Here is a 25,042-nt window from a genome sequence, read left to right as displayed (position 1 = left end):
AGGCCCCACCCCCTGCCCCGGGCCTGGCCCACGGTGCCACTTGCTGCACAGTGTGAGCTACTCCACACACGCACACACACACTCATTGGGGCAGAGTGAGGTGGTACAGCACCGTTTCATTTCAATGATTTATTGGCCTTATCATATTTACATATGAATTGTTGCCGTTTATGCAAATTGATCACACGGCACGGTGACTGATCACGGAACTGGTGTTTATGTATAAGCGTGTACCGGTGTCGCCGTTCGGTCCGATAATGACGAGTGACTGTGAGGCCTTTCATCTCCGTGCGCCAGCCAACAGGTGCTCAACAGGAGTTCAATAATACTTTTCCTTTATGGGGTTGTGGGCGGAGTGACATTAGCAGTGGGAGGAGCTAATGCCACTGTGGGACGAGCAAGGAGATTTCGGGGCAGATCTGGTAGGATGGTGGGAGAAACAGCCCTGAGTGGGGGAAAAGCACCCTTTGGCTTTCTCAGAGAAGTTTATATATACTTATAATTAGCAGTAGTAGTAGTAAGGGGGGGGCATGGTTGCACAGTGGGTTTGGCCCAGGCCTGCTTTCTGGTGGGTCTGGGGTTCGAGTCCTGCTTGGCATGCCCTGCAATGGACGAGTGCCCTGTCCGGGGTGTGTCCCCTCCCCCTCCAGCCTTGCTCCCTGTGTTGCCGGGTTAAGTTCCAGCTCGCCGCGACCCCATCGGGACAAGCGGCTTCAGACAACGTGTGTGAAAGTAGTGTTAGTTTATTTATTTAAATATTTTTTGGCTGATGCCTTCGGTTTGGTGGGTCTGATCCTTCTTATTACAGACGTGTTTAATGTAAATCGGTCCCAAAATGAGATACTGTGTGTCTCAGTAACATTATTTTCCATTGGGACCACATGTGGCTGCCTCAGTTCCCATTTAAAAGAGTGCGTGCACCCGAGAGAGCGAGCCTGAGCATAAGAGAGTGTGTTCGTGAGCATCGAAAGCGCGTGAACGAGTTGCTCGACGACGCCGACGTCATCCCTGGAAATGCCGTCCTGTTCCGCTGAACCGGCTTCGCCGTGGAAACGGCGGAACACGTGGCACTTACAAATATTACACAAGTCCTTACAAATGCAATTATTATTTTACTATTTGTTTTAAAATTTCGCTGCATGGGCTGTTTTACCATATGAGAAGGGTGTAAATTCTGTGATGAGATACAAACTCCCCCCTTACACACTGGAGTATTGTACTGTACATGTATTTATTTTGCTGATGCATTTCTCCAGACCAGCTTACCGTGATTCACCCGTTTATACAGCTGGGTAATTTTACTAGAGCAATTTAGGGTAACTTACTTGTTCAAAGGTACTATAGCTAGAGGTGGGAATCAAACCTGTGATCTACGAGTCCAAAGGTAGCAGCTGTAACCACTACACTACTAGCTGTCACATACAGTACCTGAATCACCCAGAAGGGGGTGCAGCAGTGATTGCACAGTCATGTCAGAGGACCAATGCAACATGAACATTGTACTGTAGAGGTGTTTGGAAGTGCAGAGGACCGCGGTCGTATCATGGGACTCTTTTCCTTCTGTAGGTCATAATTCCACTTTGAGTCCTGCTCTCCGGGGGGTCTAGGGTTCGAATCCCGCTTGGGGTGCCTTGTGACGGACTGGCGTCCCGTCCTGGGTGTGTCCCCTCCCCCTCCAGCCTTTTGCCCTGTGTTGCCGGGTTAGGCTCCGGCTCCCCGCGACCCCACATGAGACAAGCGGTTTCAGATGATGCGTGTGTGTGTGTGTCTCATAATTCCTATTCTGCACTCTTTCTTCCAAAGTCAGATCCTCTGAGCTCCGAGCTCCTGCCTAATCCGTGTTTCGAGAACCTTCACGCGTCGGGACACTTTCCTCTTGCGTTGAGCACCTGCGTGTGGGAATGTTTTCCTTAATTCAGATGTAATCGCATAAGACAGTTTTTTAAAAGGAAAGAGTTCCGAATCCTTTGGGCGAAACGAATCCGTTCAGTTATACGGTGGGATGATAATCTGTAGCAGATATTCATAAATCGCACAGGAGACTCCAAGGAGGCCCACGGTTGCTGTTCGCCATCCTGTGCTGAAGTTCCGTCCAAGTGACGCTCTGTGCATCCCCGTCAGATGGTCTCCGCCAGACCGTGCCGGACAGGGATTTGTCTGCGTGTCGGCCAGCGCCGGCGCCACCTTTGCTCTCATTCATAAAATCGGGACGAGTCCCAGTGAGCGCTGCGGGCGCCAAGTCGGCGCAGTTTTCCCATCATCGTTATCTGAACGAACGCTGCAGGAGGGAACGCGGAGGGTTTAAGAGCACCGGCAATAGCAGGGATCTCAGGGCAAACGGGAAAAGACCTTCATTAATGCGATTAATACAGTTCATTTTATGTGAGCAGTAAGACCAAGGTTTGAAAGGCAGCAGCAGGGGGCGTAGTGGTTAGGGATGCCAAATTCCGCTGGAAGGATCCCCTTTGAATTCAGCCACCTGCTGTAGTGCCCTTATGCAGAGTACTCACCTTGAACTGGCGCGGTAAAAATTACCCCTCTATAAAGGAGTAAATTGCTCTAAGTGACTTTGGAGAAAAGTGTCAGTTAAATAAGGAAAAGGGGAAAAGCGAAGACAGGCATATCTGAGGTGTGTGTGTGTGTGTGTGTGTGTGTGTGTGTGTGCAGGCATTTCACAGGTGAAATTCACATTTTGCTCCAGTGTGTGAGCTATAAAGTGTGTTTGTCCCGCTCCTCCCGGCAGACGGGTCCTACGAGGGGTCGGCCTTCACGTCCCTTCCCCAGCATCTGCCGTCGGCCCCGGGTTCTTCTCAGCCGCCGACCCCGGTGGTGCCGGATGAGGAGGTCCCGCTCGGCGACGTCCGCACCCACCCGCCTTGGGCATCGGAGGATGCCAGAGAGCAGCCTGCCTTCTCCTCCATATTGACCCTGGTGGTGGGGCCCGGCGAAGGAAGCCCGTCTGTGGTGGACTCGGCGCTCTTTTCTGGGGTCTCCGGCAAAGACAAGGGGAACCAGACAAACCGATGGCCTTCGGAGGGATCGTCCAGAGACAGCGAGCAGTTAGTCATCGCTGCAGAGACCAGCATCATTCCCTCCAGCTCAGGTCTGGCGAGCCGAACATCCGCTGCCTCTTCATCCCCTCCCACCCGAAACGAGAGCCGCTTTTATAGATAGGAGAGGGCGGGTAATTGGCGAGGAGCACCAAAATTTGGGGGCACCAAATTTGGCTACTAAATCGAAAAATAAATTGCAGTTTTGGAAAAAAATCATTTAAAAAACTTTGCTTAATAATGAAAAAAGTTTTGTTAGAAAATTGAACATCTTCTATTGTGTAAACACAAACGAGGCATCGCCGCCCATCTCTACCACATGTTACAGGTTAATATGTGACGTGTTGATGTCACAAAATATCAGTCGCTTCGTTCCCTTAACCACCTTCATCTATCCAATTATCCGTCTGTCCATCTGTCCATTAATTTTTCCATCCATCCGGTTTGAATAACCGCTGAACAAGGTCGCGGTGTCGACCACCTTTGGTTTAGACAGGTTTAATGTCCATTCTCTTTTCAGTACAAAAAGTAAAGCATTATTTAAAAAGCATAAATTGTGTTCTGGGCATTTATAATGTTCATATAGGTGCTTAAATATGTAAATTTAGATATGTAAATTTTTCTGTAAAAAAAAATTAAGCACACTCACAGACAGTCTTAAACCACTTGTACCCAGTGGGGTTGCAGCAAACCGGAGCCTAAACCGGCAACACAGGGTGCGAAGGGTTAAGGGGGAGGAGACACAGCGGACGGGACACCAGTCCGCCATAAGGCACCCCAAGCGGGACTCGAACCCCAGACCCGCCAGAGAGCGGGCACAGGCCAAACCCGCTGCACCAAAATTAATATATTTTTATAAAATTGAAGTTAAAAATTAAATTTAAAGTTTTTAAATTTATTTCCCCTTCTTCATGATCCATTTATATTCATATCTAAAAATGAAATAGTTTTTTGTTATATACATATGTACGTGTACCTTTATTAATTTATGGACAGTAGTGTAAGGGGTGCTGGTCCTGGTCAAAATCGAGATCCTTCTCCACATAGGAACCGTTGTTCTACACCTCTTCATGCTGGAAACCCTGACCTATTACGCACGATCCAGAACCTTCCGGAGTCATGGTTCGGACATTACGAGAAATTCTGGATCTTTCATGCCTTTTATTTTGAGCAGTGCCACCCTATCCTGCATGCGTCCTTCACACGTCAGGGCTGATGTCCAACATCACGCGGTCTTCTAAACACGAAATGGTGCTCCTTTCCATTGCAGAGGGAACCACCGTGGCTGCTTTAACTGCAGCTGCTACACCTTCTCTTTCCTCCACCGGAGAAGCAGCCGTTGCCGTCGCGGAGCGCGGTCCTGCTCTGGTGAGCACCGGCACACCCAAACCCGTGGAGACCACCACCGCTGCCACAGCCACGCAGCCCACCCCTCGCGCTGACACCGACAGCCCCCTTGAACTCACCACCACAACCACTGCTGCTGCCATTGCGACACACACGGAGCTCACCAGGACTGCTGCCCCTTCCGCCGACACCTTGACGCGGTCAACCGGTCTGGAGGGGACCACAGCAGCCGCTACGGAAGCGACGGCCTTCGAGGAAATAACGACCGCAACCCCCGAGATGACGTCAACCCTTGTGAGCTCCAGCATTGCCGGCCAGACCACGGCAAACGCCACGTCCCTGAGGACGACCGTGAGCCTCTACAACGCCACGACCGAGACGCCTGTGCTGCAGTGCAGGGTCACCGAGGAGATGTGGGTGAAAACAGGTGAGTGCCAGAACCTTCCGGCACCTCCGCACGGGGTTATTTGGAAGGTGACGTTGGGTTCCAAAGCGATGGTGGCGGCGTGAGGACCGCATGGGGTCCTTCAGAACCTCTTCTCCTCTGCAGTGCTGTCCGTCCACGTGAGAGGGAAGCGACTGGACGGAGCCCTGAGACAGAACGTCCCACGCGGGCTGAGCCAGGCACTGCAGAAGGCTTTCAACCTCAGCAGCGTCCACGTGCAGGTCGGAGAGCCTGAGGAGCACTTCCTCTTTGCTCGGGGGTCCTTCACGAGCTCCAGCAGCTCTGTGGGTTCGAGGGTTCAGTGAGTTACGAAAGCCAGATGCTGCGGAAACGATGTTTACCGAGCAGGAAATGCGTGCGTGTGTGATGTTTGCCATCCATTTATTGATCAGTGATGCTCAACGACACCAGACATGAGCTGTAAACGCCGTGGAAGTGAGTTGAGCGAAGGCGATCCCACACTTCTGTTCGGCGTGAGCGTGTGTTACTGCCAGCTGTTGTCTGCATGTGGAGACAAAGGGGGACAGACAGAGATTTTTCGATGATAGAATGGTGAGAGAAATGGAATTCGAAAATAAATGAGTAAAACGGGGAACATTCGTATCCTGGAAAATCCGTAACTTGAGCGTTGAGGAGCAGGGCGATTGATATAAGGAGGTCCTGTCCTCTGTAGGGGGACTCCTCTGTTCAGATCTGTAACCGTGTGTGTGTGTGTGTGTGTGTGTGTGTGGGGAGGGGGAAGTTTCCCCAGCCCAGAGTTACTCCGTCCTCCAACAGCTCATTCACAGAGGTGTTGCTGTGATGCTGGAGATTGGGGATGGGGGACGGGGGACGGTAAAGGCTCCTCAGTGAGCCACGGTAAAGAGTTTTCTGATTAATATTCTGCAAGACTCTTTTCAAACTCTTTGCCATGAGAAAATGCTAAAAAGATGTGGCATGACACGTAGAGGTTTATGTTGCTCCGTACAGTCGGTGGCGTTGCACTTCACTTTGACATTTATGATTTTTGCTGTAATTTCCCCAACGTTTTTCCCCGTCTGGAACAAACGGACCACTTGTAACTCGTTTTGTTTCTTGCTCCAAAGCCGCAATCAAGAAAAAGCAAATGATAGCTGTCCCTCGATTTATTTCTGCATTAGGTTTTGTGCTATAATAGTACTTTTAGTAGTATAGTACTTTTGTACCATAATAAATATAAAATAGTCTGGGAGACTTTACTTTCCCTTTGGTCTCCATGGTAACAGTTCACTTCTTTTTACTGCTGCTGTTAGACTCACTGAAGAATTGCAGACCTGAGTCGTAAACATTGTGGAAGGGAGTTGAACTGGGGTCGAACCCCCCCCACCCGCCATTCTGTTTGAGTGCTCTTTACTGCCACTGCTTGGAGGGTAAACACGGGTCGTGTTTACTTTGCTTCAATCAGAAATCTGAGAAAACGTGAAAGTGAAGAAAATACGGATTTCAAAATAAGGGAAAACCGTTCGCATTTGCGAAAATCCGTAAGTCGACGGTTTGTAACTTGGTAATCCTGAGTGTATTTCCATTTACATCTGTTTTGGCAGATGGTTTTCTGTGTTTGGTGTTTTTTCCTCCATCCCTTGAGGTATAAACCCGTCCCCCACTTCCACAACGATCTCCTCCTGACACCTTCGTCCTCCATTGTACTTTTGCACTACGGGTGCTATTGCCGAGCCCTAAACACTCACACACACACACACACACACACACACACACACATTTTCAGAACCGCTTGTCCCATACGGGGTCACGGGGAACCGGAGCCTACCCGGCAACACAGGGCGTAAGGCCAGAGGGGGAAGGGGACACACCCAGGACGGGACGCCAGTCCGCCGCAAGGCACCCCAAGCGGGACTCGAACCCCAGACCCACCGGAGAGCAGGACTGTGGTCCAACCCACTGCGCCACCGCACCCCTGACCCCTAAACACTCATTAAACTCTTTTTTTTTGTCTTTTAAATTATCATTTTTCAACAGTACGAACAGTGCAAAGAGAAAAATAAATGTTACATGAACAGCTTGAAATAAGTACATAGCTCACTTTTTTAGGGCTTTACAGTTATTGGAGGTCAAGATGGTATTGATGTAGTGCTTGACGTCATTATGAAATACAACAGAGAGAGAGAGAGAGAGAGAGAGAGAGAGAGAGGCCTTCTGCTGCTAAATTTATTCTTATGAATACGAAATTTTGCTAGTAAGATAAGAAGATTAATCAGATCGTACTCATTTTCCCTGTCTTTGTCGATGCTATAGAAACCAGGCAGTACATCTTAAAAAAAAAAAGAGAACTCTTTGCATAAATGATCACTGATGAATCCATGAAGATCTTTCCAGAAGATTCCTTTGCTTATATGAACAGCTCCAAAGTGCAGTTTGTCTCCCTGTTTTCTTTCACTTCCTTCAGATAGCTTTTAGCACGATAAAATATTTTTATTTATTTATGTGATGCTTGCCTTATATTATTCACAGCTAAATAGTCGGAGCCCCGGGTTGAATCTCCCGCCTTCCCCTCTCAGGTGGAGAACGTGACTGGAACGTGGAACGTGACCGTAGCCTACTACGTGGTCAGCGGCTCCGTGGTCTACGCTGCGCCCGCTGTCGTGATGGCCCTCACCGCGTATGGCAGCGACCGGCTGCTCGATGATGTCAAGCAGTTCGTGCCCCTGGTGCAGTCCATCCCTCTCCCTGTCGCCCCCTGGTGGCCCACCCCTGACATCTCCCTACAGGTCAAAACAGGTGGGGCCGAGTCCATAAAAACAGAGCCGGCGACAGTGCGGTGTGGCAGAAATCTCAATAAAATCATGAATGCTGCCATGATAACTGCGGATAACTCTGGACGTTGGAGTCAAACCCTTTGCTGCTTCAGTCCTCAGGTTTGTGGGTCCGGGAGATGACATCGCCTCCTGTGCTTTTACCCAAAGTATGGAGCAGAGGCTGGAGAGTGCTTTTGCAGAGGCCCAAGCCAAAGTGCTCAACAGCTCCACCAGGCTGTCTGTTCAGGTAACACATACCTCTCCCCTCGGCGAGGAGCCGTACCCTCTCTCTCGCCTCACTCGCCCGGTCCGTAGCTGTGCATTTCATGTGTGCAGGTGCTGGGTGCCTCCCAGTCGCGGGGCTCGCAGGCCACCTCTCTCATCTATGTGGTGCGGAACGGGAGCAGCAGCCTTAACGGCACCGTGTCCAGCAACCTTCTGAACCAGCTGAGCGCCGAGCTGGTGGGATACTTCCTCTTCTACCCACCCCTGAGCATCGCCGAACGTAGGTGCCCCTCTCCGGTAGACCTTGACAGACCTTTGACAGATCTTGATGGACCGTGTTTTGAAAGACACCTTTTTCTGGATTCGCTCATTGTTGGAGAGGGTGTTAAGAAGGTTTCGCCCCCCAGGCGTAGCTTCACATGCCGGAACAAACACTGTAGCCATCCCTGGGGTCGAAACGCAAGGCGCCTCGACAACACCAACATACTTCATTGCTGAGGCTCACTTCTCTGGATAAATACGGAGAACACTCATCATAGATCTGAAGGCTTTGCTTAACTAAGATATTCTCATTGAACCGTGGGCCTTCTCCCATCATATAGTCATATCTGTATCCATTCATATAATACATTTTCATTCCTGGGAGAAGATCCAGTGTGCAGAGAAGCATATTCACTGTGAAAGATCAAAGCAGCTCGGTTTTCAGGGGATGCGATTAAATTCCATGATGTTTCTCCGTGATGCTTTTAAAGTCCACACTAAACAATTTGTTTTAATGAGATGTTCACTCCGGCACGGGTCTGCTGTCCCCCATCTGTTTCTGTGTGAAGCGCTCATCCTCACTTAGCGTTCGGATCGCCCCGATGTGACGCCGATATTCACAGACAGGAAGCCGAATGGGGCAGCGGGAATGTGTCTTCCAGTGCTGATCCCACTTCTGCCACCATGTTTTGGGTTCTCTCTTCTTTACATTTAAAGAAACACATAAGGCACGAGTTTCCTCATATTTATTATATTACCGCAAAGCATTAACCCCACCACCTGTTAGCAAGACTCTTCAATCAATGTCTTTTCTTCACTTCCTATAAAATTGTTACATAAGAAAAAATATGATTCTACGTACGGTGTTATAATTTTTATATTTAACAGTAATAGCTTTGCAAGGAGCCTGACTGCGTTTTTATTCTCTGCAGCCTTGGTGTACCACAATCTGAACACCTCCATAGCAACCAGGGACTACTGGGTGATTACAGGTAATTAACATTTTCCTAAATTCTAAAGTTGTTTTTGTGGTCCTTGGGAGCTGAGTAGGACTGACATTTATTCATTTAGTCGACACTTCTCTCCAACATTATTTACCCATTTATACAGCTGGCTAATTTTTCTGGAGCAATTTAGGGTAAGTACCTTGTTCAAGGGTACTACAGCTGGAGGAAGGATTTCAACCTGCAGGGCCAAAGGCAACAGCTTTAACTGCTACGCTACCAACTGTCCTCCATTATCAAGTATCTTCATCAATTACATCTTTCAATCTTCTCATCCAAAGTCAGACACCTTATGGTCCAGATCTTGGTCCTGCTTCTCCAGTTTTACCTTCACTTTTTAAAATGATGACAATAGCAATGATAGCAATAAACCCCAGGCACCTGCTGGTTAACTGATTCTGTTCTTGGAAGCTCATTCCTTGGTATACTCTTCATCTCTGCTTCTTAGTGTTTATCTGTGCATGCGTCACATGATTAAATAACCCCAGTTAAGGTGTGTCAGAAACACTGCAAGTACAGTACCTGCCACTCAAGGCATTACTCACGGTGTATATTATTAACAGCGAGAAATAACTGATGTCACCGCTTAAATCATGGATCGATGGTTAGAGACATGGTCCAGCATGGAAGGGACAGGTTGCAAACTTGTCTTGGACCGGAAATGAATGAGAGGTGCCTGTTTCCCTAGGGGTGGCCTTGACCCCACCTGTGCCCTCATTCCCCTTGTTGCAGTACTCCAGTACGTGGACAACTCCTCCCTGGAAGGCAGCTATAAGAGCTTTGCCCGTCTCATGGAGCAGCGGTTGGCAGAGCTCTTTGTCGTTGCCCACCAACAGGGGGCCCGTTTCCGGAGGGCCACCACTGTGGATGGATACACCGTCCAGGTGGGAAGACACTACTGCCAACGCCTTTCTCCATCCTCTGAAACCCTCCCAATGCTGTTTTGGGACCGTGGCTGTGTGAGGGAGCCAACGTGTTGTTCTTGTTTCGTTTAGATGGTCAGCATGAGGAGAGTCCCAGGTCCCAAGAACCCAGCTGAGATGACCTACTACGTCCAACACCATGGCAGCCCCCTTCCTGGCCATTCCGCTGCTAAGATCCTGAACACGGTGGACTCCCAGACCATGGCGCTCACACTCGGCTACTTCGTACAGGTCCAAGCTGAGCGTACGTGTTCTGGACACATGTCACAGCGGGCTGGGAAAACCTTCTATGAGCCACAAGCCTGAGGGGGTTGAAGGTCAGGTCTTCTATACCTGAGATGTCATGTAGCTAGGTGTGTAGAAGCGATCGAAAGGCTTGAGGTGAAAGAGTGAACGCATTTCTCTTGGCCAGGTGGGAAACCTGTATCTTCCACTACCCATGCCTCAGGAGGCAGAGCTTATATGCTGTATTTTTCACTAGGTGAGGAATAAGCGGGTGCAATAATAACCTAAATGAGCTGCTGTGTGACAACAGCTGTGGTGAAAAGGCCTCCCAGCAACCTGTGGATCATCCCTGCGGTGTTGGCACCCATCGGTGTGGTTACGGTCATCGTGATCATCATCACGGCTGTTCTGTGCCGGAGGAACAAGGCAGACTTCAAGGCTGACCTCAACCACCGGTCCAAGGTGAGCCCACAAGCGTGCAGTGAAGATGAGCGTATATGTTTGACTCTTACAAAGCAAATCTGGCCTTGACAGTGTTTCTAAAAGCTTCTTTCTGCTCTTTTAGACGTCGTACCGGAGGGAGGCCAGCTTCTACCACCAGGTACCAGTGACTCATGAATGCGTTGTGGACTGTCTCTGTCATGTCAACTCAGGGGCAGTGAAAAGGATCTTCAGGGCCTGTGGAGGGGGACTTTCAGACACAGCGTAGACGAGGTTTTCAGGGACATGGGGAAAACAGTCTACGGGATGCGGGACAGAATCCTTCGAGACGTGGGGGAAGATCTGTAGGGATAGAGGAGGACACTCGAGGAGAGTTTGCATGACCTTTAGGGACAACAGAGAAGATTTTCAGGGGCAGTGGAGAGGACCATTAGGAAGAAAGTGAGGGATGTCCAAGAGCAGGTGATGTGTCCAACACGCCAGAGACAAGGTCACAGGGTCCTGAAGAACTGTGACTTACGAGGACGCCCTCCTTGCAGCCTGTGCAAGGGTTCGACTATGCCAAGCAGCACCTGGGACAGCAGGGCGGTGACGAGGATACCCTCCCCGCCAAGCAGGAGACCGTGGTCCTGCCCCTTCCCATCCGCGATGGGCCGCTGTCCCACCAGAATGGGACTGGATCCAAGAAGACCTTGTCCAGCGAGGTCCATAGAAGGTGAGCTCCACAGGTGTGCCAAGGTAAATGGGTCGAAAACAATATAAAAACTCAGGTAAAATCTGGTCTATTGAAGGATTTAACTAATTACCACAAAGCACTGTGAAAATACTATTTTATTACCAAATTAGTGGAAAATAATTATAGTTTTTATCTTAGTAATACCGGAATCTTAATTTGCCACTTTATTTTTACAAAACATATTTGGTACCGAGTTCAACTGAACATCCGATACATCACACATTCGAGGGCTCTCAGATTTCCGTTAGTTCTGCTGCTTTTGACGAGTCTCATTAAACGAGTCTCTCCATCGAAGATGAAAACATTTTGATCCGAGTGGCCGAATTCATAATTCATAATAAGGATTTATAATTGATTGCTGCTTGAGCACTGGTGCATTTCACATGCTGCTCTGGCTGTGTTTGCGTACTGCCACCGTTGCCTGGAGACCGGTGTAGCGTATGCCCCCTGCATGGCCCCTCCTGTTTAAACAGCGCCACCTAGGGGGATCGTTGTGGGCTATTTGGAGCTTTTGAACTCTAAATGGTGTGTGTATTCCTAACGGTTAAGTAATGTGGACTGAACCTGGGAGATGTGGACATATGAGACACGTAGGGTTGGAGCAAGAGCGCTGGCTGTGGGGTCTTCAGCATATTTCTTTTCATTTTTTCCACTCGCTGTGCCTTGACTCATTCAATCGTGAGTCGCATTTATTTTCCTAACGTGCCTCATTTGTCCAGTATGAAATGGCAGATTTTTTTTTTTTTTGGTCCCGCAAATCACTTAAAAGTCCTCAGGAAAGAAACGTACCCAAGAATGATGATCTAATTTGAGTTGAGAATCGACGGCGGTGCCAAACCTTGTAGACTAAATACACAAAGACATAATTGACTGTTGGCCTGCGGGAGACTTTCTCTTTGGAATTATTATTTGTTTTCCACTGGAACGCTCCTCAGGACAGCAGCGTGTCGAGAACTGAACCCCGGAGGGCCGAAAACCCCACGCCGCCAACGGTTAACGCTCTTTGTTGCATTGCTCAGGAGCCTGCATTTCTCTCACTGCTTGCAGGAAACGTTTAAATATTTCCTCTTTCCACCTTAATTGCCTCCCTGAGTCCCATGACCTCGTGTTAAAACCCACACAATGGATGAGTATTTATCCTCAGTTGTGCCATTTAAATCCACTCAGTTTAACTGCTTTTTGTTATTTTCGCATGTGGGATGTAAAGTAAATCGGCGAACCCTGAAAGTGCAGCGGTAGCCGCTGTGGTTACCGTGGAGACAGCGAAGACCATCGATTTCATCCTCGCTCCCGCAAGTGATTATTACTGGGGTTCACACGCAAACCCCTGTGGTTTTCTAGCTCGACGAGGTTCTCGTCGCCCTTTGCGTTCAAGGTCACGTGTGTAACATCGCACACTCGTTTCTTTCTTGTCATTGTTATCGCATGCGCGTGATTTATGGTGCCGTAATGAGCAGGTGGGCCGCAGGATGCCAACCTGGATCGGAGGCTCGGTCACATTAACTCAGTGTGTGAGCAGCGATCTCAACGCCTCCGTTGCCATGGTTACTCGCAGGCTGCCCAGCGAGGACGGCTCGGTAATCAGCAGCGAATCCGGGAAACCTGCTTCCTGCAGAGGCTCCTCAGTGCAGAGGGTCCCGGCGCAGCAGAAGACCCCCCGCGAGGAGGCGTCCAAGAGGAGCGGTGAGGCGACTCTTCTCTCAACCCCAGGATTCTTTGAACTTCGAACAGCTCTCACACACCTGGACTCATCATGTCAACTGACAGCGCCACTCCTACATACCCTGTGTGATCACCTGTGCTCCTGCTCGGTGCCTTTACCCTGACGGAGAGCGTGATGTTCCACAGATCCCTACGACTCTTCCTCCGGCTCCATGCATCTCGTCCCTGTCCAGCCCGCAGCAGCCCCGCCCAACTGCTCGCACCCAGCCTCCTTGGACCGCAGCCACGATTCGACCGCCCTCAATGGGGAGGTGAGCCAGAGTTTGCCGTTTCGGGGGGATTACCTCTTAATGTCGCATCGCCACGGATGAGCTTCTCATCGAGAGTCGAATTAAACATCGCATAAGGCATTAAGTGAGGAGTGGTGATTTTGCTGGCAATCACTCGCATCTTCTTATGCGTGGAACAAAAATGTTGCGCTGTAAAATGAAAACTTCACTACCTTTTATAGTGTAATTACATTTATTTATTTAGCAGATGCTTTTCTCCAAAGCAACTTCTAATGAACTCTGTGTAGGGTAATCAGCCCACACACCTTATTCACCGTGGTGACTTACACTGCTAGATACACTACTTACACCAGGTCACTCACATATACATCAGTGGAACACACACACACACACACACACACACACACACACACACACACGCTCTTATTCATGTACTATTGAGGGGGAACCTGAACAGCATGTCTTTGGACTCTGGGAGGAAACTAGAGGACCCCCATGCAGACACAGGGAGAACACGCAAACTCCACGCAGACTGAGGGGGGATCGAACCCATCTCCTCTCGCACCACCCAGGTGCTGTGAGACAGTAGCGCTACTCGCTGTGCCACTGTGCCGCCTGCATGATTAGTGCATGAAACGGTAATACAATGAACAATGTTGCCCCAGAAACCTATCACTGTATCACTTATCCAATTTGAGAACTGGCTAATATAATGGTCATTGAAAAAATCACACAGGTCAAAATTGAGGCCTAAAGCTGGACCAATTTACAGGTTTAATTGCGGTAAGATGAGGTGCTGCAATTTGTCCCTCCAGCCAGCAGGAGGAGACACAGAACGGGCCATACGGTGATGATTACCGTCTCCGCAGGTCAACATGGCCCTGAAACAGAAGTCCGACATCGAGCGCTACAGGAACAAGTTGCGGCTGAAGGCCAAGCAGAGGGGCCACTGCGATCTTGCCGCCTCCGACAGCAGCGGTCGCTCCAGGTCCCAAGGTCTCAGCCATCAGAGGGCGCCACTGGACCCCAGCCAGGCCTCCACTTATGTCAAGTCCAGCACAAGGTTAGATGAGCACAAGGAAAACGTCTTGGCAGCGTCAATAAAGGCTAGTTAAAATGAGCTAGGTGTAAAAAGGAGCAGAGAGAAGCAGCAAGTCGCTTGTTCTTCCTCACGCGTCATTACGTGGTCCAGGTTCTCTGTCGTGGAGCTGTGGTTGTGTCCATCTGAGCGAGTCCCACCTCTGCTGTGACTGTTGTATCGTATACAACCCAATAATACCATACTCCAGTCCCATGTAGGTAGCACAATCTGTTGGACCTTCAATCTTATTTGAGTTTAAGGTAAGCAGGTGATGTAAAATTTGAGTTTGAATCCCACCTCTTTCTATAGGACCCTTGATCAAGGTACTTACCCAGATCTGGTACATTGAAAATTACCCAGCTGGGTAAATGTAATTATTAATTGATGTATTATTTTACTCTATCAGTTCACGGTTGGTGCTTTGATCAAGAGTCCTACAGAAGGAGGTGGGATTCAAACCTGGGACCTTCATGTGCAAGAGAGCAGCTCTAACCCTAACCCCACCTGTTGCCCCTTCATTGAATCAATGTAACATCTTTGTAAGTCCCTTTGCAGGAAATCGTAAATATGTTATTTTTTTAAGCTGCGATATGTGCTGAAATTAACGGGTGAATTATTTCGGGTGCATATTGAATGATGCGAGAAGATTCGTGCCCGTCGAGGACGGGTTGACCTTTTGCAAAATGTCTGACCGCGGTACACTGCGTGAGTGTCACCCGGCTCTGCGGATCATCTCTCCGATTGTTTCCTAAGTCTCTCCTTTAGGAGAAATGCATCCATTTGCTTTTATCGTCTTAATTCCTTCTTGTCGAGCGGCAGCTTTTAGCAGGTCGTCGCAGACCGATTTTCCGTGGAGATGATAAGAGGATTTAATTAATTCGGCTCCCAGCGTTCAGGGGCTTTTCGGGAGCGACCCGACCGGGGGGTCTCCGTGACTGAAGCCAACGTCGACGTAGCTGCGTCTCAGACGGGGAGAGATGACCAGGTCCGTATGAGACCGCAGGGACCTGAGAGGGGCCCCATGGTCCTGTAGCGCCACCCTCCGTTAACCTGAGTATGAGGGCGGTGCCCTGGGTTCTGATGTAAGAACTAAAATGTTATAACCCAAAATGCAAATAGCTTTGTAACAGAACAAACATCCCACTTTAATTCTCCCAGACTCCGTAAATAGAAAAAAAAACCACCTAAGTATTCACCCTACAGGATTGCGTTGTTCAATACATCAATGTTAACCCAAAGCCCCTTCAGATCACCGAAATAAACGCAAACTAAAAGAGTAACAAAAGGCTTCACAGCAAGTACTTCAGTATTAGACACAAAATGTGACACCTGCACGCAAAAACTAGAAGTTAGAAAACTCGGGAGTATTTTAGCTTCATGCGAAACGCGGCAACGTTGCAGGCCTCGCCGACGCTTGCGCACGTGACGTTCGTTGAGACCACAAATATACAGTAATAACGACCGCTTCACTCCAGCAAGGAAGGAAGGAAGGGAAAAAACCCGCAGTTTACCTCGTCCGCTGTCCGTACAACCGGGAAAATTCGGGATCGCCCACTCGCGGTTCGGGAGCAGATGAGAACTCCAACGAGGCCCGAATCCGAAGAACTCAGGTTCTCCTCTGTGGCTGCTCGACGACGTGACGGGCTGAAAACGCTCAGTTTTCTAACACAATTTGTCTCGTTGCACACAAACGAGTACAAAACGGAAACGCGACTTCATCGACTCAAAATAAAACGATATATTCTTTCGCTTTCCGAAGCAATTAGAAAATATGAACTCCCATTGATTGTCATTCCTGAACGCTCGAGAACACCGCAGACTTTTCTTCCCGAAGCATCTCGAAGCTTCCCTTCATCTAATGTCTCTGGTTATTGGAGTGTCATTTTTGTGTTTTCATTCATTCATTCATTCATTCATTCGTTTGTTTGTTTGTTTGTTTCCCCTGGCCAGGTTTGATTGTTCTGGATTAATTCAAGTTCAAGTTGTTTTTATTGTCATTCCTCTATTAGCTTGTGTACAGCGGAACTAAATGTCGTTTCTCCGGAGACCGTGGTGCAACACAGAACAGGAGTACAAGACAATAAATAAATACACGGGACAGGACGTGGGCTGTGAACTGTAGGCAGTTGTTCCAGTAGTGTGAGTGTTTGAACTGTTTAAAAAAAATAAAAAATGTCGAAACTTCCCCCAGTACGTTCCGTCCCTCCTCTCTAACTGGCTTCCCTCGAACCGAAGCCCAATCAGTTCGCAATAAATGCAGGACTGACGATATCACACATAGGATGTAACTGTCCTAGTACATGTTGGCACAGCTTCGAATAAACTATGTGTTGAAATTGCGGAACTTTATTTACACACACACATCATCTGAACCACTTGTCCCATTTTGGGGTCACAGTGAACCGGAGCCTAACCCAGCAACACAGGGCATAAGGCTAGAGGGGGAGTGGACACACCCAGGACGGGACGCCAGTCCGTCACAGGGCACCCCAAGCGGGACTCGAACCCCAGACCCACCGTAGAGCAGGACCCAGTTCAACCCACTGCGCCACCGCACCCCCCGCATTTTGTTTAAACCCTCAAAAAAATGAACGAACAAACTAGCAGCACTACGGGGTTAGGGTTCAGTACAGACAAAACACAGAGTCAAGATTTGGGTTATTTGTAAATAATAAGAAAGTTATGTAGACCACAGGAACAGCTGTGCCTTATAATGTGACTTTTTTTCATAAAATGACAACATCTGTAATTCTCAACCCCCTGGGTGACCAGCAAGATTGGGGCAACTGGGAATCCCAATCCCACTGATCCCGACCCAAAGTCCACAGTTCCACCAGTCTCAGTCTCACTGATTTTATATAGGAGTGAGAGAATGGAACTGGAGAGTGGTATTGGGACCAGTGGAACTCAGACCTATTACATTTATTTATTTAGCAGATGCTTTTCTCCAAAGCAACTTACAATGGATACTATGTAGTATAATCAGCCCACACACCTTATTCACCACACTGACTTACACTGCTAGATACACTACTTACAATGGGTCACTCACCCATACATCAGTGGAACACACACACTCACTCAGTCACTCACACACTATGGGTGAACCTGAACAGTATAGCTTTGGACTGTGGGAGGAAACCAGAGCACCCGGAGAACATGCAAACTCCACACAGACTGAGCGGGGATTGAACCCACATTCTCTTGTACCACCCAGGTACTGTGAGACAGCAGCACTACTCGCCGCACCACCATGCACCAATTTATGAGACTGAGACTGATGGGTTTGTAGCCAACAGGATTGAGGCACTGGAAGTAGACCATGGGACTGGACCAGTCTGACTGAGACTAGTGCGTCTGGAACCACTGGGATTTAGATCAGTGCGACTGGGACCAGTGATGATGCTGATGACAGCGCTTTGGCTGCAGGTGCTCCCAGTTGAGGAACCCAGCGTACCGGAGCCGCCAGTCACTCAGCAGCCCGAGTCCGGGAGGAACCGAGATGGACCTGCTGGTCATGGGGGACCGAGCCGGGAGGGGGATCCGCAACACCGGCTACGATGTGAGTCCTGTTCCAGCAGCGATCAGAGAGAAGTGAAGACAGATCATTTACAACAGAGAAAGAAGGGGAGACAGAGAAAGGAAGGGGAAGGGAAGGGCAAGGGTTCTACAGGAATCACTGGGTTATTACCTGAAGCAGTTCTGCCAAATGTATCATATTTTAATAATAATTTTGTACAGTGTATATGTAATAGGGGTGCGGTGGCGCAGTGGGTTGGACTGCAGTCCTGCTCTCTGGTGGGTCTGGGGTTCAAGTCCCGCTTGGGGTGCCTTGTGGCGGACTGGCGTCCCGTCCTGGGTGTGTCCCCTCCCCCTCCGGCCTTACGCCCTGTGTTACCGGGTAGGCTCCGGTTCCCCGTGACCCCGTATGGGATAAGCGGTTCTGAAAGTGTGTGTGTGTGTGTGTGTGTGTGTGTGTGTGTGTGTGTGTATATGTAATAAAGATATTTAAAATATACATGAAACCCTCTTTCTTTCACTCCCCATATGCTCGGAGTGTCACGAATGGGTGTGCGTGTTTCAGACGGAGCCGGAGCTGATCGAGGAGACCAACATCGACCACCTGATGGGACTGATGGGCTACGCTGGGGGGCTTCCGGTCAAAGGTCACTCGGAGTCGTCCACCCTGAGTTCCCAGCCCTCCATCGATGAGGTGCGGCAGCAGATGCACCTGCTCCTGGATGAGGCCTTCACCCTGGCCTCGTCCGGCCGCTCGTCAGGCGGCGGCCGGCCCCTTGGCCCCTGCAGGCCCCCGAGCCCGGGCTCAGAGGCGGTCACCAGCGCCCCGGGGTCCATGGCGCGGCCTTGTGGCGAGCTGCACTGGACCCCGCCCTACGGGCTCGACCTGTTCCCCTGCAGCTTGCCCCAGCCTGTGAGCTCTTCCGCTGTGTGTGTTACTACCTGTGTGACTGTCTGCCAGCACACACACTGCACGCTGCACACGCACACTCGGGGAGGGTTTGTGTCTGGTCAGCTGTCCCGACACCTTCAGCTTTGAAGCTGTGCTGCTAGCGGGTGCTATTCGAGAAGCAATGGGACAGTGACGCTTCTTGAGAAGCACGAGGGTAGAGATGCTAATGGAGGAGCAATATGATCATGATTCTAGTGGAGAAGAAATTGGGAAGCGACGCTAGTTGAGAAGCGATAGGAGGGACATGGCAGCGATGCTAGTGGAGAAGCTTTGAAACTTTTGCAGCCATCTGTGCGTCCATGAGGTCCAAGTGCATTGGACTGACAGCAGCTCTTACATGTGTCCCCCCACCAAGGCCTTCCGCTTCACCCAGCTCCCTGATATGGCAGTGGCCGCGCCTCCGCCCCCAGTTCCCCCGCGCACTGGACCCCTCCCTGGGACCTCGCTGAGACGGTAAGGGCGTGCGTAGATTCTCGCAGGTATGAACACGAGAAATTTAATGAGCCCCAACGTGTTCTTATGAATTCCTTTATGTTGGCCGCATCTGCTGCATTCACAATAACGGAAAATTCCTAAACGATTTCCCATCCATCCGTTCTTCTCCTGCCTGCTGCCGTTTGCCGAGGTTCTACCTCCACCTAGTGGTCAGTAATACCTGTGACATTGCCTTTGCTCTGTGATCTCCCTCCTCAGTTCAACATCCGACATCGCCCCGAAGGCACGGTCCTTGGAGTGCTCCATGCCTGACATGCACAACGTGTATGACAGCGTTTGTGTGCCCGTCACCAGATCACCCCTCCCTGGCGCCACAGTAGACCAGCATTTGCCAAATTACTCAGGTGTGTCTTACAGGATGTACCCCATCCCGCTCCGTTCAAGAGGTCATAACGGCAAGAGACGCTGATGTTCCGGAGGATCTTTCTGAATGCCTCTTGTCCCTGTCAATCATTGGCAGGAAATCCAATCACAGCAGTTTACGCCATACCAGCCACTCGGGCCTGTTGCTCGGGGTATTCGGCGGCCACACCCCCCACCTCCTACAGGAGCCCATCGTGGATGTCCTACCCTCCGGAGCCTGAGGACCTTCCCCGCCAGTGGGCTGGCTCGGTGAGACCCTGCCGTGGCCCCGTTGGGAGCCCATGACACCACGGCACCATGCCTGTCTTTCACCTGTGCATCACTCTTCCTGTCTCACGTTGTTTCTTTCTGGTTTCAGCTAAAACCCCACCTGTTGTGTCTTTCACAGAACCAGTGTCATTTAGAGACCATCTGCTGAGGTCCCCGCTGGTTCTCAGTGGACAAAGCAAATCACCAGGGTAGTACATCAGTTTTCCTTAATCTATTGCAAAGTATCTTCAGTCTGGTGGAAGCTGTACTCATTAAAACCCTTTTTAACTTGTAAGTTATGGTTAGATTGTTTCTTGAATATTAACTATATTGCTTTGTTAAAGACAAAGAGCAACTCATTTTCATTTTGGAATTCTTCTAGAAAACATCAGATGATCACCCAAAGGAATGTTATGAGTAGAATAACTGCTTGAATAATGAATTAGTATCATAGGGAGGATGTAGGATGGAGACGCTAGCTGAGAAACTCTAGGACGGTGATGCTAGCTGAGGAGATAGAGAACAGAGATGCTACTTAAACAACAAGGTAGCGAGGTAATGAGAGGAAAGAGCATAGAGATGCTACTTGAGAAGCTACAGAATAGCGATGCTAGTGGAGACGTGACAGGATACTGAAGCTAGTTGAGGAGCTAAAGGATAGTGATGCTACTTCAGAAGCTATAGGGTAGAGATCTTAGCTGAGAAGCTTGAGGATTATGATGCCAGCAAAGAAGCAACTAGAAAGAGAGTTAATAGAGAAGAAAGAGTCTAGTGATGCTACTTGAGAAGCTACTTGAGAAGCTACAGAATAGCGATGCTACTTGAGAAGCTAAGGGGGGGAGATCCTAGTTGAGAAGCTAGAGGATTATGATGCCAGCTGAGAGGCAACTAGAAAGAGAGCTAATATATAGAAGAAAGAGCACAGAAATGCTAGTTGAACAGTGACAGGTTACTGAAGCTAGCTGAGAAGCTAAAGGATTGTGGTGCTAGTTGAGAAGCTATAGCCCAGATATGCCAGTGGAGAAGCTGTAGGGTGATGATGGCAGCCCATAGGAAGTGGGAAAACGACACTCCTGCGCTGGCATTAAGAGAGAAGTGTTGATGTTGATGTTGAGTCGGCTGAACAGAGATGATAGTTCTGAAGTTTTGACGTCTCTTTGCGATGACACCGATATCTCTTGCAGGAACCTTATGAAGATGCGCGGAGGCCCAGTATCCCCATCCGCCCCCTTGCAGACAGGCTGCCCACTGCACTCCTGGTTGAGGTCATTCACCCGGGGTGGACCAAGCTCACCACAAAGCAAACAGACACGTCTCAGATGTAGCTCTCCAGCCTCTGTTGGAGATATCAGGCCTGAGGTCTGCGGGACCGCCAGCTCTAGTCACGGTCATGAGTGCAAGTGCCCAGAAGGAAGGAACCTGCAAGTGTTTTAGTTCTGTGTGGTTTTTACGCGACGGTCTTTAATATTCTCAGCTGCGAGGCTCTCAGCCTCATAATTCAGCACAATCATCTGGATGGAGGGATGCAGGAACTTGTGGAACAGTTGGTGTTTAACAGTAGAAAAGTTCCTCTTTACCATTTTTTCCTGTCGAACAGAGTTTGTTCTGTAGCCTTTTTGGATACGTGGTTATTATTATTACTGTTCTTGTTTATTTAGCGGAAATCCGTCCAAAGCCATTACAGTGTCTGGTCCTGAATTACACGATAACGATACGAGATGAAATATAGTATTATAGTTAATATCTTTACCTGAAAGCTCTCACCGAAGACCAGACTCTCTGTGATGTGATTGGTTAGAACTGTCAAACCAATTATCAGGATTATTTACATTTTTCACAACATTATCTGCCTCGTTTCTTTATAGCTGGTGTGTTCTGGAGTTCTGTGTGTCTTTAATACCGTGGTCATTCCTACACGGTTGGGCTTTGGGAGAATGTGACAGGAGCAGCGAGGGGGGGTTCCGTGTGAACGAGTCGTGCTTCGCCGTGTCACAAGCGTGCGTTTCGCGTGCGGTGAGCCTCTGTGTGTGTCTGCTCAGTGAAGTCAGTCTGCGGGGGGTGTGGAGGCCGGTGTCACTCGGTCACTCGTTTGCTCCTTTTATTGATCTCAAACAGGCACAAGTCTCAAAAAAGTTTTTTCTTATTTGTGCGCTGTGACGTGGAAAGCTAACCTCTGTTCTTATTCGTTATTTTGTATTGGATATTAATCCTATGTTTCGCAAAGCTTTGCCTGAGATCTCTACGAGGATCGGCTTCGATACGCCAACCATCTACAAACCAGATCAGGTAAAATGCTCAGTTGTGCAATGAATTACAAACGCATATTTTAATACGCGCGGGGACTGAAAAGTCGTGTGCCGAGCTGAAACATCTGGAAAGGGGATTTTTATAAACCAAAAGAGCGGCTTCTGAAAGGCCTTGGCGTGTTTCCGGCACGTTCCGCCGGCGTGCGGAAGGTTCTGCTTGCGGCAGCGGATCTCGAAGAGCCCACACAGGCCTGCCAGGGATTTTATCACAATGTACAACGCTATTAATGTACAAAGGCCTTTATATACCATCACTGTAAATTACTCTGTCTCCTTAAAATACATATTTTCAAGTGACTGGCATGTCTTTTTAAGAACAATAATGCTTTTGATGCATGCGATCCTGAACTCGTTGACCTAAGGGCTTTTTGTAAGTGTGCTATAGTATGCTTTCGACAGGCTACGTCACCCATAACTGCAGAGCTCCACGGCGATGCTCCACTTTGATTTACATCATAGCCAACTGTGAACGTTTCTTTGTGGAAGTTTCTTTTATCGTAAACAATCGTACTGTGACTCGTAAATTAATCTACTGAAATGCACTTTATCTTCGGTCAGAGATAACGGGGGAGAGTGAGGAGCTCCGGGTTTGTGACAGAGGAACAGAGGGAGGTCTGCAGGGACTGAGATGAGACAGAGGATTCTGGGATGAGTGAGGGATTGAGAATAGTTGTGATGAATGAACGGCAGCAGGAAGGAGGGAGTGCTGGGATGAATGAGTGAGGGGGAAGGATGGGATATTGGGGTGAATGAGTGAAGGAGGGAAGGATGGCAATGGTTGGATGAACAAGTGAGGGGAAGAATGAAGGGATGTTGGAATGAATGAGTGAGGAAAGGAAAGTGGGGATGTTGAGATGAATGAGTGAAAGAGCAAAGGATGGGAATGTTGGGTTGAACAAGTAAGGGAAGGAATGAGAGGATGTTGGAATGAGTTAGTGAAGGAGGGGAGGATGGGAATGGCTGTACGAGCAGGTGAAGGAAGGAATGAAGGGTTGTTGGGATGAGTGAGTGAGGGAAGGAATGTGGGGCTGTTAAGATGAATGAGTGAAAGAGCAAAGGATGGGAATGTTGGGTTGAAAAAGTGAGGGACGGAATGAAGGGATGTTGGGATGAATGAGTGAGGGAAGGCAGGGGGTGGAAGGAGTGCTGTAGGAAGCCACACAGCTCTCGTCGGACCTCCTGGAGAGCTCCAGGATTTCCTAGAAACAGCTCAATGCGCAAATTCAATGCAAGTGTGAATTTATTACGACCATCTTTAGCTAAACTGGAACCCGCTTAAAGTTACACATCATAACGGTCCATAACGGAAGAGCCCCGCAGTGATTCGCCGGCTGTGCTCCGCCGGGGGCCGAGCAGCTTGTGTTAGTCATAGTGCGCCATTTGTGAGGGAATAACGGACACATTCATCCCACTGCACCGTGGCGCTACCTTTTCGGGACCCAATCAGAGGACAGAATCGCTCCGCTGTCAGTAGCAAACGATTTTCCTTATCGGTCCACTTCGATGTCGGTTCCGTTTTTCGAAGATCCTGCAACGGTCGCTGTGGACGTGCACACACGCTCTGTGTCTGCAGGGGGCGCCACTGAGGCAGGGCTCCTTGTGAACCTGTAACGACATTGTGGTCAAAGTGCTCTCACTCTCAGACAACCAGCCAAAGGACGCCTGTCCCCCTCACACGTCACACGTCCACGCAAAGCTGTCTCTGATGCATCAGTGTTTTTACTGGATTGTTGTACAGTAGTTGTGTTTTCCGTGGGGGGAGGATCCTGCCCCCACAAGTGTGAATATGTGTAAATGACAAATATGGATTTACTTGAAATTAGCTAAGTGTTGCGATACTTGTTGGTTTCTAGCATGATCGTTCTTTTAGCTGACCTATCGAACCCTCCATCCATGTTTAAATAAATACAGCCATGGTATGTACTGTAAAACGAGACCTCATTGTTTTATAGGTGTGGACCAGTTTCATTTGTGCAAATGAATTACTTCACTGTTGAGTTCAATGTTTTAAAATAAATCTGTAGAAATCGGTGTCACGTTTCATATGAATCACCGAGCAGATGCCCGCTGTCAGGGCTGGCGTTGCCGTAGCAACGTCAGGGTGTCGGTGTGGTCATCCTGCCAATCAGACACACACACGCACACACACACACTTCTATTCGGTTTATCAGGTCTGAAGAATGGTTGTCAGGTGTGTTTAGCAACGAAAACATTTACACAGGCAAATGTGTTTTCGTTCGTTTTTGCTGGAGAAGGAATTCAAACGCAGGATATGAGTAACACTAAAAAGAGAAATAAATTTTCCCACCAGTGTCATTTCACAGTGAAATAATCCAAAAACTGACCCATCAATCCATGATAAAAACAGGAAAGAACATCTGCAACTCCAGTCAAGTTTTGTTAGATGAATATATAAATTACTATTAAATATATAATTATGAAATATTTATGGTTTCTATGTAAAAAATTGATTGATGTTGATTTTTTTAAATCAGTATTTCCTATGGGAAGGGCTTCATAGCCCAGGCAGCCTTCCAGGAGATTCACTCTGCTCTTCTGGGGGCAAAGTTGACCTGACTCTGCTGTTGAGGATACACACACACACACACACACACACACACACACACTTTCTGAACTGCTCATCCCATACGGGGCTGCAGGGAACCGGAGCCTAACCCGGCAACACAGGGCGTAAGG

The 25,042-nt window shown here is 49.0% G+C and overlaps 1 protein-coding gene across 3 annotated transcripts in view; it reads left to right on the top strand.

Moving 5' to 3' along the window:
- Positions 1–24,565, top strand: part of LOC108942419 (UPF0606 protein KIAA1549L-like) — a 33,414-nt gene extending 8,849 nt beyond the window's left edge. Inside the window, exons 2-23 of one of the 3 annotated variants that reach the window (XM_029252282.1) lie at positions 2,744–3,103; positions 4,321–4,824; positions 4,948–5,063; positions 7,377–7,596; positions 7,727–7,860; positions 7,950–8,118; positions 9,032–9,091; positions 9,836–9,987; positions 10,099–10,270; positions 10,562–10,713; positions 10,817–10,852; positions 11,232–11,407; positions 12,984–13,111; positions 13,277–13,401; positions 14,250–14,443; positions 17,891–18,023; positions 18,546–18,893; positions 19,288–19,385; positions 19,626–19,771; positions 19,903–20,039; positions 20,179–20,248; positions 21,224–24,565. In XM_029252282.1, coding sequence (XP_029108115.1) covers positions 2,744–3,103; positions 4,321–4,824; positions 4,948–5,063; positions 7,377–7,596; positions 7,727–7,860; positions 7,950–8,118; positions 9,032–9,091; positions 9,836–9,987; positions 10,099–10,270; positions 10,562–10,713; positions 10,817–10,852; positions 11,232–11,407; positions 12,984–13,111; positions 13,277–13,401; positions 14,250–14,443; positions 17,891–18,023; positions 18,546–18,893; positions 19,288–19,385; positions 19,626–19,771; positions 19,903–20,039; positions 20,179–20,208 — 3,590 coding nt within the window. In that variant the 3' untranslated portion in view covers positions 20,209–20,248; positions 21,224–24,565. Of the gene's footprint in view, positions 1–2,743; positions 3,104–4,320; positions 4,825–4,947; positions 5,064–7,376; positions 7,597–7,726; positions 7,861–7,949; positions 8,119–9,031; positions 9,092–9,835; positions 9,988–10,098; positions 10,271–10,561; positions 10,714–10,816; positions 10,853–11,231; positions 11,408–12,983; positions 13,112–13,276; positions 13,402–14,249; positions 14,444–17,890; positions 18,024–18,545; positions 18,894–19,287; positions 19,386–19,625; positions 19,772–19,887; positions 20,040–20,178; positions 20,249–21,223 lie in introns of all 3 variants that reach the window. The other 2 variants (XM_029252281.1, XM_018765795.2) reach the window with 2 other exon arrangements.
- The last annotated feature ends 477 nt before the right edge of the window (positions 24,566–25,042 follow it).

Source organism: Scleropages formosus, chromosome 5 (genome assembly GCF_900964775.1).
Source record: "Scleropages formosus chromosome 5, fSclFor1.1, whole genome shotgun sequence".
NCBI lineage: Eukaryota > Metazoa > Chordata > Actinopteri > Osteoglossiformes > Osteoglossidae > Scleropages > Scleropages formosus.
This window is presented reverse-complemented; position numbering and strand designations above follow the sequence as displayed.